General features: G+C 34.9%; 1 protein-coding gene across 2 annotated transcripts in view; it reads left to right on the top strand.

Moving 5' to 3' along the window:
- The window catches only part of prkci (protein kinase C, iota), a 37318-nt gene extending 19671 nt beyond the window's left edge, over positions 1–17647 (top strand). The window contains exons 10-18 of one of the 2 annotated variants that reach the window (XR_015477522.1): positions 2363–2460; positions 5669–5755; positions 5867–6002; positions 8613–8700; positions 9360–9485; positions 9570–9946; positions 11091–11290; positions 13161–13276; positions 16052–17647. Coding sequence is in view for 1 of the 2 variants with exons in the window: in NM_131855.2 (NP_571930.2) it covers positions 2363–2460; positions 5669–5755; positions 5867–6002; positions 8613–8700; positions 9360–9485; positions 9570–9649; positions 11201–11290; positions 13161–13276; positions 16052–16139 (909 nt within the window). In the remaining variant the exon portion in view is untranslated. 2 annotated transcript variants of the gene reach the window in all.
- Positions 17648–18077: the final 430 nt, after the last annotated feature.

Below are 18077 nucleotides of genomic sequence, written 5' to 3'. Positions count from 1 at the left end.
GTATTGGGCTTTAATCCGAAATAATCCTAAAATACACATACATGCCAAACTATATGAAAATGTAAAGACAACAAGCAGCGAAAAAATCAAGTGGTGATTTCGCTTCTGCACAAGACGAAAGCTTCCTCTCGCTTTTTTACATTCACACATGCTCACACACAAGGGGAACAATAATGACATACAATGTAAAATTGAAAGTAATGATTGTCACAGCATCATAAATGAGTGCCTGTCAGAGCTGAATGGGCTGATTCAGAATGTCATGGCAATGCAGTGCAGACGGCACAGCTATGATGATATGACTGTAATCGCACCAATTAAAGCGATATCAAACTGCAGTGAAAAAGAAAAGCGAGAAGATTCAAGCCGCACTGAACCGAACAGAACCAGGCCGAGCCAAGATGTACCATGCAGGGGAAAAGCGCATTTGGTCAAGAAGCAGTCACAGCCAAGAGAGAGATCTACGATTTCCTCATTTAGCTGCAATCTGGAGGGTTTTGTCTCAGAATTTGAAAATTTGTCTGTGTCTGCAAAATCAATCCAAAGTTGGATTGAACCAAAGGCTTAAACACAACAAGAGAGCATTCATGCACAAGAAACACCAACATTTGCAGCTTTACAAATATTAATTGTATTTAATTTATACAGTGATGACTGTGCAGTATTTTATTTACATTTAGTTTTGCATGGTCAGACTATACAGAAGGAAAACAGAACCAGAAAAGCAGTGTTTATTTCTTTTGAAATTTTGATCTTTTGTTTTTATCTTTACTGGAAATTTGTTTGTTATATTTTAAGCAAATACACTTACATTTGTTTCTAAAATAATTGCCAATCTTTAGTCATCTGTTGAAATTATATTAAGCAATATCACACGAGTAGCAGTGCGATGTAGCTGTATATCGGCACTGGTGGGAGGCGTGCGTTGGCACGAGTCCACAGCCCGAATGCCTTTGTGTCCCACAAGTGACAATATACAGCCGCATCACACTGCTAAAAGTGTGATGTTGCGTTTATACAACAGTCCGACAGCATAACCGTATATAAGAAAATCGTATGTATAAGAAAATCAAACACGGAGAGATGTCTTCCATCTGAGGGTTGTCCCCAAAACATTTTTTTTTTAAATCTTACTCTCTATTGTGAAAAATATATGTATGTATACCTAAAATAATTGCATAAGTAAGAAAACAAACACAAAGAGTGCGTTTATAAACCGTTGAGTTCCCCCTCCCCTTGCTCACAGTGGTTTGGACCACTGCATGCTTTCCCAGTTCGTCTATACTAATTCACACACACAAAAACACACACACACACACACACACCACACACACACACACGAGTCAGGTTTGTGGCTGGGGCCTAGTTTATGTTGGACTCCAGTAAGTAGGGTATTTTAGTCACTTAAAATAAAGCGATTTTCATCAATAGAGTTGATGCAGACTCGTTCATAACTTGGTTGCAAAAATGCTGATTACTGATGTAGTTTTCCCTGAATCCACTGTATTAGCGATTAAAATATTATTTATCTAGTTAACATTAGCTTGTTTACTATAGTGTGATGCGTAGTGCACTGCAACTAACATGCCAAAGCCATTTCCCATGCATTGTTATATTTGTGACGACTGGGTATAATTTTAAAGGCCACAATTAGCATATTGTTTAGCTGTGCATTGCTTTACATTGTATTATTTCTTGGCCCCCTACCGTTTAAATGAAATTTACAGCTCTAATTGTGAATCATAATTGGTTCAAATAAACCACATTCTACACAGACTTCATGAAATTTACTAAATAAAATATTTCTCCTGACAAAAGCAAAATAAGTCATGACTATGCTGAATAAATTAAGCAAAGAGGCGTCGTTGGATATAAGCTTTCCAGAATGTGTTGAAGTGCACACAAACAGACAGGGTCTTGATGAAGTGACCATTTAACGATGATTAGCCGCACTTAAGGCTTGTGTGATGAACTGACAGCAGAAGCCGATGGTCAATAATGGCAGCTGTGCTCTACTGGCCCCTCAGTGCTTCTTTATGCAAGTCTCACGGTCAGAGGGATTTTTACCAAGCTGTCAATGAAAGGTCTTAGTTTTTCACTCTGTATCTGTCCATTATGAGTCTCCTCACATACAGGAGCAGCTTCTCGGGAAGACCTGGTGCCCCCGTCTTTTAAAACCTTTATCAGTTTTCAGCCTTGCGAGGAGCCTCTGCTCAATACTGTCCTGAATGTCCTTCCAAATGTTTCCCCTACTGACTGAAAGAATGCTCTGCTTTTCAATGGGAGATTGATTTTGTGTGTTTGTGTTTGTGTGTGTGTGTGTGTGTGTGTGTGATGTTTGTTCTTCTTTCTTGTTTTTCAGGATATTGACTGGGTTCAGACTGAAAAGCATGTGTTTGAGCAGGCTTCAAACCATCCCTTCCTTGTGGGACTTCACTCCTGCTTCCAGACGGAGAGCAGGTCTGTCCATCTCTGCACACATTTTTAGATCATCAAATCAAATATATTGTTATGTTATTCACGATTGTTTTAAACATGGGTTCATATTAATTCTATTTTACAATTTATGCAGTTAAGCTCTCAATTGTTTTCTTTAACTAAATTATTAGCCCTTTTTTATGGAACACCTTTGATTAAAGGTGCAGTTTGTAAGTTTGACACCAAGTGGTTGAACTAGGTAATGCATTCCTGGATCAAAACAAATGCAAACGCATGTTGCCAGATTAAAGACAAAGAGGAGCAAGTGTTGTATATGAAAGAAACGGCACGCAATAGAAGGAATATTTACAATGTTAAAAGTTTTTGTCCTAACCAAACCTTGAATTGATATATTAGAAACAACTTCTATTTCTCATAGCTGAACAACTGAAAGCTGACAGTGATCTCCTCAGGTACACCTCATGTGCTTTATTTAGTGTTAAATACTAATAATGTGAATTTGAATACCATTTTAAATGACATTTATTGCCATACTATTGAAAGCAGCAGCAGATTGTTCACCTCAGATCTCGAAAATAAAATAAGCCGCTTGAAATTGAACTTTGAACTGTGACTCAAAACCAACACATGTCAATGACTCAGCTTCTACATTTAATAATGTTAAAGAGGTTTAATATGTATTAATTAGATGATAAACCTTACCATTTCTTGTGTGAGTGCATATTCTGTGTTTCTGAATGGCTGTATTTAAATTTCTGTCGTGTTTGTCTTGTGCAAAGAGCCAAATTGCTTATCTTTGCAAATCTCTTCACGTAGTGGGTTGTTGGACCATAGGGTTACAATGTAATCTGCTCACCTAATGTTTATGGTCGTAGTGTTTATATTATTTGCTAATTAATAACCACCTCATATAGAACTCTGAATCTGCGTCTCATTTCGGAGTCTTCTACTGTCCACCGGAGGTCGCATTTCGGTCACGGGCGCATGCTTTGAGATCCTTTCTGAATGAATGAATGAAATATGCGGTTTTCCACCAAGGCAACCCAGGGTGCTGGAATGTTATTGGCTCATCTGGCATTGGGCGGGTTATAGGAGCAAAACAAAGACAGGCGTTCCGGCACGTAACTCACATTTTTAAGCAGAATATCTGACTTCAGCATTGTTTTTCAGATAAACAAGAATGTTTACTTGGCATTTTCTTAAATATCTGCAAACATTTTATTTTTTTTTATGCTTCAAAATGAGTCAACAACTTACAAACAGCATCTTTAACTATGACTGAATAATTATTGATTTATTAACACTTTTTTTTTTTTAAATGAGATGCTATATATTTGAACTGAATTATTTTATACTATGTTTTAGTTAGATTGTTTTACCCGTCTTCATATTTTTCAAAGTATTGTAACGTATTTTATTATTATGTGTTTTTGTATTTGTGTAGATCAAAAGTTTTTATAGTTTTGTAATACAGATGTATTTAAATGCATAATATTTAATTTCATCTTATAATATGACACTAAATTAATTGAATACGTTTGTAAACTGTATTTTCATTTCTAGATTGTCATCGTTAAACTCATTAATATTGTGAATATTACTAAATCAGCAAAATAATAGTTTTATTGACATTAATTTATTAATTTACACTTATATATATTTATACTTGTGAATATTAATATCATATTTTTCACAAGCATATTTTATTCCTAAAGATGTTAGGTAAGCACACTCTTTTTTTAAATTATTATTTAATAAAATGGTTTTGTTTAAATGTACCAAAATATATAGCTAAAAGCAATGAGACATGTTCAAAAATAATTTTCGACTGGGGTGTAGTCATTCCATGGTCATTAAATTAATAATTAGCTATAGTTAATTAAAAGCATTCCATTAAAAAAGAGCTAATAATTTAGTTAAAGTCAGTAAGTTAATTTAGAATTAGTTTATATTATGTTTAAGTTAGATTGTTTTACCCGCCTTTATATTTTTCAAAGTATTGTAATGTATTTAATTATAATTTGTGTATTTGTATTTACTGATGATATGATACAGATTGTATTTCATTTCCTTTTATATTATGAAATTCGTGTAAACTGTGTTTTTGTTTCTTGATTGTCATTGTAAAAACGAATATAATATTGTGAATATTACTAATTAGCAAAAAAATATTTTTATTCAAATTAATTTATTCCTATTTTTAGTCAATTTTACAGATTTATACTTCTGAAAATCTTTTTATAATATTTTTCACAAGCATATTTTAGAACAACATTCATGGTCATAAGTTCATCCCAGCTTTCTCTAAAATATTAAGCAACTAAACGGTTTTTATTGTTGAAAATAAGAAATACACTTGTGCTGCACCATAGGATATGGTTCAGCATAATAGGATTATTTGTGAAACTCCTTGTGACACTTAATACTGGATTTAATGGCTGTTGGAAATTCTGCCTTGTCATCATAGGAAAAAATGACATTTACAAATGCATTAAAGATGAAAAAATACTATTACTACAACTGAAATAAATGCAGCCTTGAAGAGTGTTTTTTTTTTGCCACATCAATGTTCATTTAGTCATAAGAAGGGCCACACTGAATCTGCTAACATTTTCTGCTATTTTTGCAGAGAATTTTGGTAAAAATCTACGGATTTCTGCGGAATGATTTTGGGAGTATTATAACTAAAACCTTAATGTGAAAATAAAAAATTATATCTTTTTACCTTTGATTTAATGTTTAAAATGCAAATCCAATTAGATTCACTTTATTTGGTAAACAAAGCAAGTCTCTCATCTAATATATCTACTAAAAGACAGAAAATAATACTTTACGAACTGCATTGTACATAAATAAGATGAACATTTTTACATTAGTCAATAATATTACTTTATTTAATTAAAAAACTAAATAAATATAGATTTACACACATTTACTCGGGTAAATGAACAGAATTAATGATGGGCTAAAAATCTGCGGAAAATCTGCAGAGTTCTGCGTACGCAGATTCCATGTGAGCCTAGTCATAAGACATCATTAAAATACATGTATAAAAAGTGTAAGATGTAGTGAGAATAAAAAGTAAAATTTTTTTTTTTTTAAGTTGTACACCCAAAATTCAATATAAGTGCCCTTTAGGCCATTTATTGTTGAGCCTTTTAGTTAAGTGTGAACTGTGTCTTTGTCTGATAATAGGGGCTAATGATTATTTAATGCTGTTCTTTCACAGACTGTTCTTTGTAATCGAGTATGTGAATGGAGGGGATCTCATGTTCCACATGCAGCGGCAGAGGAAACTTCCGGAAGAGCACGCCAGGTCTGAGGACATCCAATGCATAACACTTTTAACGTTGTCTGAACGCCTCGCCACAGGAACAGAAACAAAAATGAGGTCACTTACTGTGTGTCTTGTTCTTTCCGCTCGCAGGTTTTACTCTGCAGAGATCAGTCTTGCCTTGAACTACCTCCATGAGCGTGGCATTATTTACAGGGACCTGAAACTGGACAATGTTCTGCTGGATTCAGAGGGACACATCAAACTCACCGATTACGGCATGTGTAAGGTAAGTCTGAATGTGGTCATTGGTTAAATTTTCCACTTGCTCCAAACAGAAAGTAATTGTGAAAAAAGTTGGGTACCAAAATTTTGATGGTAACCTTTGAATGAGTACAACACCTTTAGAAAATGAATTTTTATACATGTCCTTGTGGATATTGAAAATGTATGTATTTTGGTCCATTTAAACAAAACAGTTAAATATTTAATACAGTTATTAAATATTTATTAAAATAAGAGTGTGATCACCTGACATTTTTAGGAATAAAAAATGCATTTAAATTTAATGTTGTCAAAAAAATGACAAACTGAAAAATTTCAATACAATTTTCTATATTTTTGTGGTTCTCTTGATTTTTCTGTATTAAAGATTTATTTTACATTTTCCTTAAGATATTCATTAGTTGGTACTTATTTTTGCCCATCAATCTTAAGGTATTTTCTTAAGTAAGTTTTGGCTTTAGTACTGACTACTGTAATGTATGGACACAAATATCTTATTGTATAGAATCCTTTTCAATAGCAGACCCCCTAGTTTTCACTTTTTTTAGAAAATATATATATTTTGTGGTGGTAATTCCCAGAAATTTTAGGAAAAATTTGTCAATAAAAAAATAGTTATTTTTATAAATTTATATATATTTACCATATTAGGTTGCCTACTTTGTTAGGTGTGCAATCTGACAATGATTGACACAAGAATGACACAAATCATAAAAATAAAGCTTCTTTATTTTGGTCTCTTGTCAAGACAAGATCTAAAACAGTAAGGATTAAGTCAAAGGAAGGTTGTATAACTCTTATTTTTATCCATGATCTTACTTTCTCTCAGATTTTACTCTCCGGAGCATCTGACATTGTGTACCTCACTCAGGACATACATTAGGGTTTCCCCTACTGTAATACACCTTAAAAACAGATTAACGTAAAACTCATCAATGGCAAGGAAGCGTTTTCTCTCGGTACCTGCAGGAAAAGAGTCAAACAAAAACATTTATCGATTTTATTCACATCGTATTACCAGCCATAGATGTAAAGCACAAATAATGTCCTTCAATTCAGTCACGTCCAGCGGCCGTCATCCTTGAATCAACCTCCATCTTTGTAAGCTGCTTGTTCTTCTGTCTGTTCCATTGCTCTGTTTGTTAGATGTTTGCTCTTTTTTTTTTTTTTTCAGTCTGAAGTGCATTAAATGCACAGACTAATTCGTGCCACAGGATGCCTAATCTAGTCTTTGCATTGACTTCAAATGTAAATCACTGGCGCTTCATCCGTGTCTGCTTACTGCACAGGCTGCAAAACAATTCTGCCTACTCTCATATAATGTAATGATTGTAAGGACGCAGGTGAAACGTCATTTTTCAAGAGAACCTCAAATACATGATGTGCGCTGCGCATGCAACAACATCTATTAGTCACGTAATACAATTAATAATAAACTGAAAATAAATATAATGTGATTATATGGTTTGGAATTTGATGTTTTAAGATGTATATATATATATATATGTGTATATATATATATGTAGATATGTATATATGTATATATATATATATATATATATGTATATGTATATATATATATATATATATATATATATATATATATATATATATATATATATATATTTATTTATTTATTTATTTATTTTGCAATCATTTTGCGTTTAATTAAGAGTTTTGCAGGATCACTAAAATTTACGAATTTTTCTTGATTTTGTGTTGGATTTAGCGATCGTGAAATCTTGAAAAAACTAGGGGGTCTGAGATGGTATTCATTTTTAAGAGAAATCTTTAAAGAGTGCATTCGTTTATACTGGGCACTGCTTTTCTTTTTTCAGCAGTGGAAACAAACTCAAAGTTTTAGAAAAAGATGTACTGTCTGACATCTAATAACATTTAATGTCACAAACCTCACCTGCTTTTGAATAAAATACTGGTGCACTGCTGGTAATAAACTTCTTATTACTGCAACCTTTTTGTTTAATGAAAAAAATGATATGATTTTAGGAAGTATAAACCTGTACATTTATAAATTAAATTAAATTAATAATTTAAAATGAAATAAAGTATCATTTAGATAATATAGTGCATTGATGTATTAAAAAGCATCTATATTAAAAATAATGAAAGCTTTTAATCTACCCAAAAACAAAAACACAAATGATCATAAAAACTGACTCGCAGTGAACATGTGGTGGCGTTTAAAGGCGTGAAACGCGAAGATTAATGATATAATGACACTAATGCTGAAACGGTTAAGGCGTTTTAGAATGACTAAAACAACATTTCAGATGTTTTATAGTGAGCTCAGCCTGCTGGTTTTTCCATTCGCACATATTTTTTTCATTACATGATCTCATAACAAAATCACATGACCAGTTTTAATGCGCAACCTGGAATTTGTTCGGTAAAAGTGTTTCCATCCTAGTTTAGTTTTATTATAAAATAAAAAGTTTGTCCTACTCGTTTTAAAATTGATGCGCTTCTTGACATTTCCATTAATCAAAATTTTTTTTTGCTTGTATCCAAAATGTGCATAAAAATAGGTGCATGGAAACATAGCTAATGTGTGTTATAAGTTTTTTTGGTTTCATTATTGTTATCTGTTACACAGGAGGGACTGAGACCAGGAGATACAACCAGCACTTTCTGTGGAACTCCCAATTACATTGCACCAGAGATTCTGAGAGGAGAAGACTATGGTAAACTCAATTCACACACAGCAGAGACTCTTTATGAAGATTTTCAGTTAGCAACTATGTTTGCTAACGCTGTAATCACAAATTTGCTTATGCATGAAGGTGCTGCATGTAAGTTTATGGCTCTTCTGAGTCTTAAAAATACCATATGTTATATATGCAGACATTTAAGATGAATACTTAATGAACATACTTGTTTATCTGAAAAATGATGCTAGAGTCAGTTATTCTCCTTTTGAAAATGGGAGTTTTGTGTCAATGTTTTGGTCTCTGTAACTCCCCCCACTGCAAGTTTACTCATTATATTTTGGCTCTCTGAGCTGCCAAAATATGACCTGTATATCTACATGAGCTAGTTTTTATTTAGCAAAAAACTACAAACATAAACATTAGCTGATCCGTTTACAGTGAAAGGCTAAACTGAAGGCACTCTTTCTCCTGTTGTTGTAATCAATCTGGCAACCTTTGTGTCAGCGGAAGGGCTAAGTGAGAAAAAACAAACTTCAATATTTTGAATTTGGACTGCAATACCTAGTTCAATCAATCCTACATACTGCACCTTTGAAACCTTTATTATAGTTAGCGATTGCTTCATAACCCCACTGACGATTACATTTATACCAGTATGAAGCCTTAGAATGATGCATGTTATTTGTGTCCAGGTTTTAGTGTGGACTGGTGGGCTCTGGGCGTCCTGATGTTTGAGATGATGGCTGGAAGATCTCCCTTCGACATAGTCGGCAGCTCTGATAACCCTGACCAAAACACAGAGGATTATCTTTTCCAAGGTACATGACTGGCAGCATGAACGTTTCAAAAATGCTTTGTCTTTCTGTGCGTGTCTCATGTTTTCCTTTACACTTCTTCTGCAGTCATTTTGGAGAAGCAGATCAGAATTCCCAGATCGTTATCGGTCAAAGCCGCAAGCGTGCTGAAGGGATTCCTCAACAAGGTGAAGCAGACCAGACAGATCAATGCTAATGTCCTTACGTCAGATGAGCTTGTTATAGTGCTGCCATAATCATTCTTTACTTTATTTCCTTCTGTTGTGTGTTAATCATTCTGTGTGTCTGTTCATCTCTTTGCATTTACACTTATTGATTTAGCAGATGTTTTTTTCAAAGCAACTCACAAATGAGGTCAATAGAAGCAAGTTAAATTACCAGAAAAGCAGCAATATGAAGATCCTCCTTTTTAGTCTAATATTGTACATAATACTGTTTCTGTTTTATTCATACAAAGACCAGGGGCCTCATGTACGAAGACTTGCGTGGAAATCTTACTAAAACATTGCGTATGCACAAAGCTGTAAATGTGCGTACGCAGAAAAATTCAGATGTATGAAACACTGCGTACGCCGAATCTCACGCATATTCTTTTGTACATCCGAATGAACGTGAAACTGAGCGCAACATGCACGAGCACAAAACCCCTCCCTGCCTCTTCCCCCGTATGAATATGCTAATGACTATGCTAATGCAAAAACCCAACAAAAAAGCAATGGCAAAAGCAAGCAAAAAGAGAAACTTTGAACAGAATGTGAAATGGAGGTGCTGCTTTCGGAGGTAGACCGGAGAAAAGCGGTGTTATTTGCAAGTTTGTTCTCCGGAATTAACAACAAAAGAAAAAAAATAGAGTGGGAGAGTTTAGCTGATGCGGTTAACACAGTTGGGTCTGAACATCGCACTGAGTGCATTTAAAAAATAAATAGTGTGGTTTATATCTGTAAAATGTTGTAGTACCCTTAACAGTCTCAGTGGCGCACCTCGTAAGACGCATGTGATCATGTACTGACATGTTCGAGCATAAACTCGGCTCGAATCCAGCGTCTGATGAACTCTTTCTTCTTTTTTCCCCGCTACATATCAGATTTTGCCCACTATTTATCACGAGAAAGACAAGTAGGAATCATCAATAAGTTTGTGCATCATATTTTATTTGCACATTAATTGAATGGAAATGTTTCTGATTCACTCATGCAAATTCATCTTCAGATAGTGTCTTTATAGCAATGTGCGTGCGGTAGATCGCTCAGATTACATTGGGAAAACAGGCGACCGCTGCAAATTGTGCTTTAATGTTTAGCTGGTCAACTGTATGGTATGGAAACCTTGTATACCTACTAGATGAACCCGTCTCATACAGCTGCCATTGCAAGGCTCAGACACTTTGTAGAGAGGAATTTAACACAACTGCCTCTAGGAGTCGCCAATGGAAATAAAACAGACACGCACAAAAAATGTGCGTACGCCAGCCAGAAAGCTGCCGTGAACCTGCGCACATTCCCACGTTCAGTTCATTGTTAGTAAATCCAAACGTGAGCGATTCTGAGCGTGAATCCTGGCGTACGCAAAGTTTTTGTGCGTACGCAGCGTTGATACATGAGGCCCAAGATGAATATCAAATTAGACTTTTAGCAAACAATTAGCTGGACAATTAGAGCAAAAAAGAACTAAAATATATCTTATTTCTTCTCACTGACATTTAGTCCTTTTTTTTGTAGGAGTCGAAGGAACGGCTGGGATGTCATCCTCAGACAGGCTTCGCAGACATCATGGCCCATCCTTTTTTCCGAAATGTAGACTGGGATCTTGTGAGTCATTGTTATCTCCGTTTCCTTTATCTGTCTTCTTGGATGTTTTGACTTGAGACGCAGAGGAAGCAATGAGTCATTCTCTCTAGCCTGACGTTAGTGAAACTAAACAGAGGACTTACTGGAGCCTGAAGAGCTGTTTACTGTTGTTTATGACCTTGAGGAATCCTTCATTTGATTAGTCATTCCTGTAATTTGGTCGTGAGCTCTTACCACTTCAAGTAGCATTTCAGCAGCGTCAGCTTTGAAAGTAAAGCTCGCCCAAAAATGAGTCATTATAAACACATCCTATTAGTTTTGTGTATATTTTTTTTTTACACAAACAGAAAAGTGAGGGGTGTATTTTAAGATTACATATGTTAGATTTAAAAGTCAAGAACTTATTTGTGGCGTCAAAATTAAAGGTTTTAAGACACCCTGGAGTACTTTTTTGAGGTTTTTTGTGTCTTGAGCATTAGTTTAGACAGCATTAGCGTTTAAAATCCTCCAGATTACATTTTTTGTTTAATTTGCACAGATTTTTATCAAATTTAAAATACTTTTTTAGCATTAAATAACAAAAATTGCATGTTTTTAGATTTAGTTATTTTACAACACAATGACAATGTTTTAACTGTAAAAAAGTCAAGAGATCAATAATGTATGGGATAACAACCCTGCATTTCAATCACAACAAATGAAAGTGTTTATTATAGAGACAAAATAAGTTGAAATTGAGACTTTTTTTCAGACCTTTTTAGAATTAAACCAATATTAGTGTTTTACTTTAACCAATGGATATTAAATTCAGCAAATCCTCAAGCGGTTTATAATTTATTTTTTTGATTTCTGTCGAGTTTCCGTACTAATACATATTGGTATACTATATCTGAATCTGTAGAATGTATTAAAGTCTGAGTGTTTTATTTTATTGTGGTTGTATCATGATCACGTGTAAGGGCAGTGATACAATGAAGGTGATAAGGTGTCATGTTATTGATTTTTCTGCTCTTAGGGTTGAGACTGTGAACTGTATCATGTGAGGCAGGTTTAAATGATGTCAAACCAGCAGATGAGACTCAGACAAACAGTGACCTCTTGTCCCTGTTTTGTCTGGGCAACACACACACAGACAGCTGTAGCGGTCAGACAGTTTGAACGATCAGATTACACTTTGCTCTCAGACAGACTGCGGTGTTTGTGGTGGCCTGCAGGGGGAGCTAATCCTGACCTTACAGCAAGGACAGAGTAAGAGCTGGGAAGAGCAGCCCTAAAAAACTCAGTATTAAGTTTTTGCTCAAAGTAACAAAATAAAAAATATCAGAGAATTATTATCACTCATTTTTATTCTTCAAAAAGATTTATGTCAAGCACAATTGACAAATTTGTGTGTTATTTTAGCATAAACAGACAAAATGAAAATGCTTAATGTTGTTCTTTCTCATGTATTACATAAAGGAATAAGTGAACATATATTTGTTACATATATAAAAGAATATTTAAATGTAGTACATTTGTATTGAATTAAAAACCCACTAACAAAAGGGTAAAATATAGTGGCTGGAAGGATAATTACAAAGGATGAGGTATCTAAAGTAGTATTTTTGGGCTGAACCTTTTAATATGTCTTCCAGTGACTCTTGTTCTTAATATGACAGGATTTTTTAGGTGTATAAACTATTGCTACACTGAATGATCTTATCATGATTGTCTTTAGTAAATCATGGTTAAAATATACGTCATTTTTGGCTCATGTACATGTAGAATTCTTGCTTCCTTAACTGAAACATCTGTTCTTTATAGTTAATGGTTAATTAACTTTAAGAAGTAGTAACCTCATTATGATGAGTATATTTCAGTCATTATTTGACTCATGTTACCTGTATTTCAGATGGAGCAGAAGCAAGTAGTTCCACCGTTCAAACCTAACATCTCGGGCGAGTTTGGTCTGGATAACTTTGATGCCCAGTTCACCAACGAGCCCATTCAGCTCACGCCTGACGATGAGTGAGTGTCTGTTCATGTACATCTGTCACTGTCACGCCTCTTGCTTTCTGAATCACAGGCTCAGACGCCATTGATCTACTTCACATCTTCACCACAGCAATGCAGCTTTCATCAGGAAGTAATATTGCTTTTTACGATGTATGATGACACATTACAGACTCGATTCACTCATTTCCACATAACCCAGTTTTCCTGGAAGATATTTTACAGCCTGTCTCTGTTTGAAAATAGTGGCTAACTCTTTGATGCGCACGATCACACTGGTGTGATTAAAATGATCAATGTGTCACATAATCAGCTGCTGAATAATAATATCATAAATGTAACATTGTTGGTGTTTTCAGAAAAATGACATTAATTTTAGGTTTCAGTCATTTAAATTAGGGCTGCATGATACTGGAAAAATCTGACATTGTGATATTTTATTTTACTGCAATATATATTGTGATATGAATATAATTTTACCAGATGAATTTATTAGCTCTATTTGGAAATGTAGATTGACTGGGATGATTTAATGCAGTGGATCTGCATAAATTATTAAAAATTACAAGCAAAAGCAAATGGATAAACGATACTTTATGATTTTTTGTTAAGTCTAAGAGTATTCATGTACAGAAATCGAACAGTCAAATGTAAAACAACATGCTTATTATTGTATAAACAGTTTTAATAACAATAAAATGTAATAATATCCTTATAGTTTAATCTTAAAAATAATCTAATCCTGCTATGTGACTATTGCAGATACACACATTGCGATATCGATGCTTAAACGATATAATGTTCAGCCTTAATTTACCCAAGTGCTAGCAAAACATAACATTTATTGGTTTGTAAAACGTCACGCTAATGTTTATGATAGTCTATGATAATCATGTTACACATTATCTGACGATGTGTGTCACACTGTTAATGTTACTAAAACGTTTAAGGTCTTTGCACACTGAAGTCCAAAATTTACGTATGCATTTATTTATTGTACACAAGCTATTGGTGGAGTGGAGAGATAGTGATAAAGCCAATTCATTGGATGGGGATGATTGGGAGTACATGATGGGTAAGGGCCGATGAAGAAAATTTGACCAGGACACCGGGGTTACACCCCTGCTCTTTACAAGAAATGTCATGAGATTTTTAACCACAAAGAGTCAGGACCTCGGTTTAACGTCTCGTGTGTAAGACGAACAAATACAATGCTTGCATACTGAGTCCGATGCGTGTTAATTAATCCATTCAGTAAAAAAATGCAAAACATTTCGGAGTCAATTCAAGCAGCGATACTTTATTCTCCTCTCTTTTCTGAAGTAGAAAAAGAAAGAGGAATGTAAATGCAACACTTATTTTAGAAAATCAGTGGAATTTTGATACATTGCTTGTGATGCTTCACATAGACTGAACAGAGACTTGCAGTACCATAGACATTAGAATAAATGGCGGCCACATTGACATTGGAGCAACGGACCGAAAAAAAACATGAGGTGTCTTTCTATTATAATGTCTATGGACAGTACGTCAAATGTATGGACACATACACAGAGACACACACAGCCCAAACAGCAGCAGGTTAGAAGTGAACTAGTCACTGATTCAGACATATGGGTTTTCAACTCTTTGACATGTTTTGTCTTATATCATGCACTGTGTTTGTCATAAAGTTATCTGTGGCTCAAGTAAGGGGATTTTGTGTTTTGCCTTTTGCTTGTATGGTGGCTCTGAACTGTCAAAACGCCTCTCAAAACGTCTTTTTGGACGTGAAAAATTAAAAAATCAAACCCGATTAAATTTTTTTTTTTATAACGGACGAAAGTTTCAGAGGCAGTCTGTCAACAGGATAGACACAACGTGAGGTTGAATTTATTTTTTAATGTGCAAAAATTACAGGCGAAAATTTTGGATTCATCGTGCAATAACCTTCACTCTGTTCATTTCTCAGCTAAACAGTAAGTTACTTTCATGTAATTTGGGTGAAGATGATGAATTACCATGTTTTAAATCCAGCAGCTCTGATCCCCCATCAATATGATCTTTATTAAGGTTTTTGAATAATAAAGTCTGTGTGCTTACACATAAACATTCTGGAAGATATTTTATAGCCTGTCTCTTTTTGAGAATAGTGGTTAACTCTTTGATGCGCACGATCACACTGGTGTGATTAATAGTCAGTGCGTCACATGATCAGCTGCTGGATAATAATGTCATAAATCTAATATTGTTGGTGTTTTCAGACAACTTACATTCATTTTATGTCTTAGACATTTAAATTAGTCCATTTCCTTACACATATTTTAGTATTGGCATATCAGATATTTCTCAATAAAATTAGGATGTTTGTCAATATTTGCAGAATATACATAAAATGGGATATACATAAATCTGGTGTTGTGGCATTGCCATGGAAAAGTTGAAGTGATGCATTCTAAGTAATGGTCACATAAAAAATTAACTCATGCAGAGGCGTCAGTGAGAGTATTTCGACTTTACATGCAAAATGACCAAGTCCCAAAACAGACTTGCAGCCAATCAGCACCAAGAGATGTGTCTATAGGAACTTTAGTGGAGAAATCAAAAAATTGCTTTCAGATATCAACATTGTTTGGCCTCTTTAAATTTCACACTAAGAATTTTTTATTGAAATTTTGTTCCTACCACCACTCTAAGCTGATTTTGAGGTTTTTATTTGAATGAAAGTCAGTGGACCAAAGGTCAAGCAGACAGTTACGATGCCTATTAAAGGGTTAAGACTGATTGATTATGTGTTTGCCTTTCCCCCAGTGATGCTGTAAAGAAGATCGACCAGTCTGAGTTTGAAGGCTTCGAGTACATCAACCCTCTGCTGATGTCTGCGGAGGAGTGTGTGTGAACGGTCGCTTTATCCCTCTGTTACTCGCATATCATCGCTGCCTTTATTTGCATGGTCGCAATCAATCACACGAAAGGAAGCAACAAGAACCTGACTTTGCTTTGTTGGGACCAGATGAAACAGTAACTTTGCCAAATGTCTTTCACTTTCTGCCATTTGTAACCACTAGTCCTTAAGTGTCTATTTTTTTCTCAATTATTTTTGTATCATGTTAATCAGCAGCACTGATGAAAGGACATTTGTCAGTGCCTTCGACCAACAGTTTTAGCTTTCCGGACTCTGCAAACTAAAGGAAAAAAGAATGACTGTGATGGTACGCAGGACCTCCCAATGCTAAAGATATGCATTTTATTTTGTAAATATGAAAGAGAATCCTTTGAGCATATATAGTAAGCCATTTTAAAACTCTATACCACATGGGATATTCTTGAAGAAAGTTTCTGATTATCTGTTTTCTGTAGCGTAAGGATGAGAACACTTTGTTTTATTACTATATTTTTATTTAAGAGTACTGTCATCTATATAGAATGTGCACAATGTGTTGAATCAGAGTTTTCCAGAAGTTGTTTTAAGACGGTTGGACTTGTTTCCTCGTTTTAGATTGAAGATTGATTGGAGCAGGGAACATTATTGAACACTGTTGTAGATACTTACAACTGTGAATGGAGGAGACATTTTCTGTATAGAGAGGTGAAAACACAACAGCTTTCTTCAATGCAGGACCAAAATAAGACACTAAAATGAGTGTTCCTCTTGGCGATCTCCAAACAGACGAGGTAAACGCATGTTACTACTCTAACTGCAGCATGTATAAACTATTTCTCGCTTTCTTGTTTGATTTCTTGCTCTTTTTCTTGTGTTAAATGTTATATATTGCCTTTCTGGTTATGATATTCCGTTGATGTATTTTTGCATTGAACAAACTGAGCATCGGTGAGCATTGTTTTTCGATACAGTCACCGTAAAGTGGCTTCTTTCAGCCCTTTTGGGGATTTCAAGCCTGATCAGATGCATGATGAGGTTTGTGTTTACTCCACACGGCGCCCGGTTTTTGGGGTGATGCGTTTTTTTTAAACATCATGTCTGGACGTGTTTTTTGTTTGTGGACTAAACTGAAAGGACCTTTGACCATAATGACCAAATGATGACATTAAACAGGCTACTCGTATGCAGCATCACCCTCTCTCATTCCACTCCATGCACGCTTCAACTCGCTTACTATTTCACAGATGTTCACACCGGTTTGGAGCTGCGAGGATCTCGTTAGCAACCCGGCGTTAGAAATGATTGAATCGCTTAAGGCCCTCGATGCATTCCCAGAAAAAAGAAAATGATGTGCTAATATGCTTTAAAGAAGCATCGGGGGGCTGAATTGGACCTGTTTTTTTCTTCTCTCTGTATGTTTTGTGTATTAATATGCACACTGAAAAACACTATCAACTGACTGGAATAATAAACTGTACCACTTATTTTGTTAACACCTCATTAAAGTATTTAAGAAAATCTCATTCTCTTTCAAGCGTGAAAGCAGTTTGTTTTGATGTGATTGGACAGTTCACACCTGACTTGTTACTTGTAATTAATTAATTCAGCTCAGAAGGACTGCATAAAACTAATAATTGCTCTTGGCAACGTTATGCAGATTTTATCCGGTGAAACATCTGTATGTAATACGAAAGAAAAAATATCTTGCATTTTTACCTCCAGTGTCAGACTAGCTAACTGCATCGCAGCGATGAAAGATGCTGAAGGTTTGTCTTATTTTGACCTACACTGTAAAAATGCTGGGTTGTGCACAATTTCTTCATGTTGTCTCAAAAAGAATCGATAAAATTTTTTTTACAAACTGAAGTGGATTGAAGCAGAGTCCCTTTAAGGCTAGTCATTTCACTCAGCGGCCGTCTTTGAAACGCCTCTCGGGCATTTTGTTTAAATGGG

The sequence above is a fragment of the Danio rerio genome, chromosome 2 (assembly GCF_052040795.2).
Source record: "Danio rerio strain M-AB ecotype USA chromosome 2, GRCz13ab, whole genome shotgun sequence".
In the NCBI taxonomy this organism is placed as follows: Eukaryota; Metazoa; Chordata; class Actinopteri; order Cypriniformes; family Danionidae; genus Danio; species Danio rerio.
This window is presented reverse-complemented; position numbering and strand designations above follow the sequence as displayed.